At 60.3% G+C, this 627-nt stretch overlaps 1 protein-coding gene across 1 annotated transcript in view; it reads left to right on the top strand.

The window, feature by feature from the left end:
* The first annotated feature begins 381 nt into the window (after positions 1-381).
* Positions 382-627, top strand: part of TEDC2 (tubulin epsilon and delta complex 2) — an 8973-nt gene continuing 8727 nt past the window's right edge. Inside the window, exon 1 of the mRNA XM_027665824.1 lies at positions 382-508. Coding sequence (XP_027521625.1) covers positions 382-508 — 127 coding nt within the window. The remainder of the gene's footprint in view (positions 509-627) is intronic.

The following is a 627-nucleotide window of genomic DNA, read 5'->3' as shown; positions in this document are numbered from 1 at the left end:
TTTTAAAGCCCTGTCTCCATGTGTTGCCTGTAATTCTGAACTTTTTCTCTTTAGAAGAGTCTGTGGTCACATGGCTGCAGAGAATCACAGGCATCTCAACCTGAAGATTCAGCCCTCGAAAGCAAAGAACCACTTCTTTCCTTCCTTATAAGCTTCTGTTAACTTTTCATTGTGCTGTGCAAAGGGGAGGACTGGATTCCTGCTGCTCGGCTGCCCGGAACAGGCATCGCCGAGTGCCAGCTATGGGCACTTTTGGGGAACTGCAGGACTTCGCAGAAGTATTCCTGTCGGGATCCCAGCGGTACCAACCAGGCAGCTCCCACAGCCGCAGGACAGGGCAGATTCCTCCATCGAAAACCCCACAAATCTGCCTCTCTGCCGATGCAAACCAAGGGCGGCAGCAGCGGTGTGGTGCTGGGCTGTCGGTCCTTCTGCCGGGGATCCCTCGGGGACCGGGCTCACACACGGACCCTGCGACGGTCCCGCTTCCCCTCCGGCTGCGGGCCCCGTGCGGCACCCGGGGGGCTCCGTACCCCCTGCTCTCGGGGGGCTCCGTGTCCCCTGCTCTCGGGGGGCTCCGCCTCAGCCCCACTGCCCAGGCCCAGGGGGATAATCCCCCACTGGTTC

Source organism: Corapipo altera, unplaced genomic scaffold (genome assembly GCF_003945725.1).
Source record: "Corapipo altera isolate COAL_440 unplaced genomic scaffold, ASM394572v1 146, whole genome shotgun sequence".
Classification (NCBI taxonomy): domain Eukaryota; kingdom Metazoa; phylum Chordata; class Aves; order Passeriformes; family Pipridae; genus Corapipo; species Corapipo altera.
The sequence above is the reverse complement of the archived record's forward strand: the minus strand, read 5'-3'. Positions and strand labels throughout refer to the sequence as shown.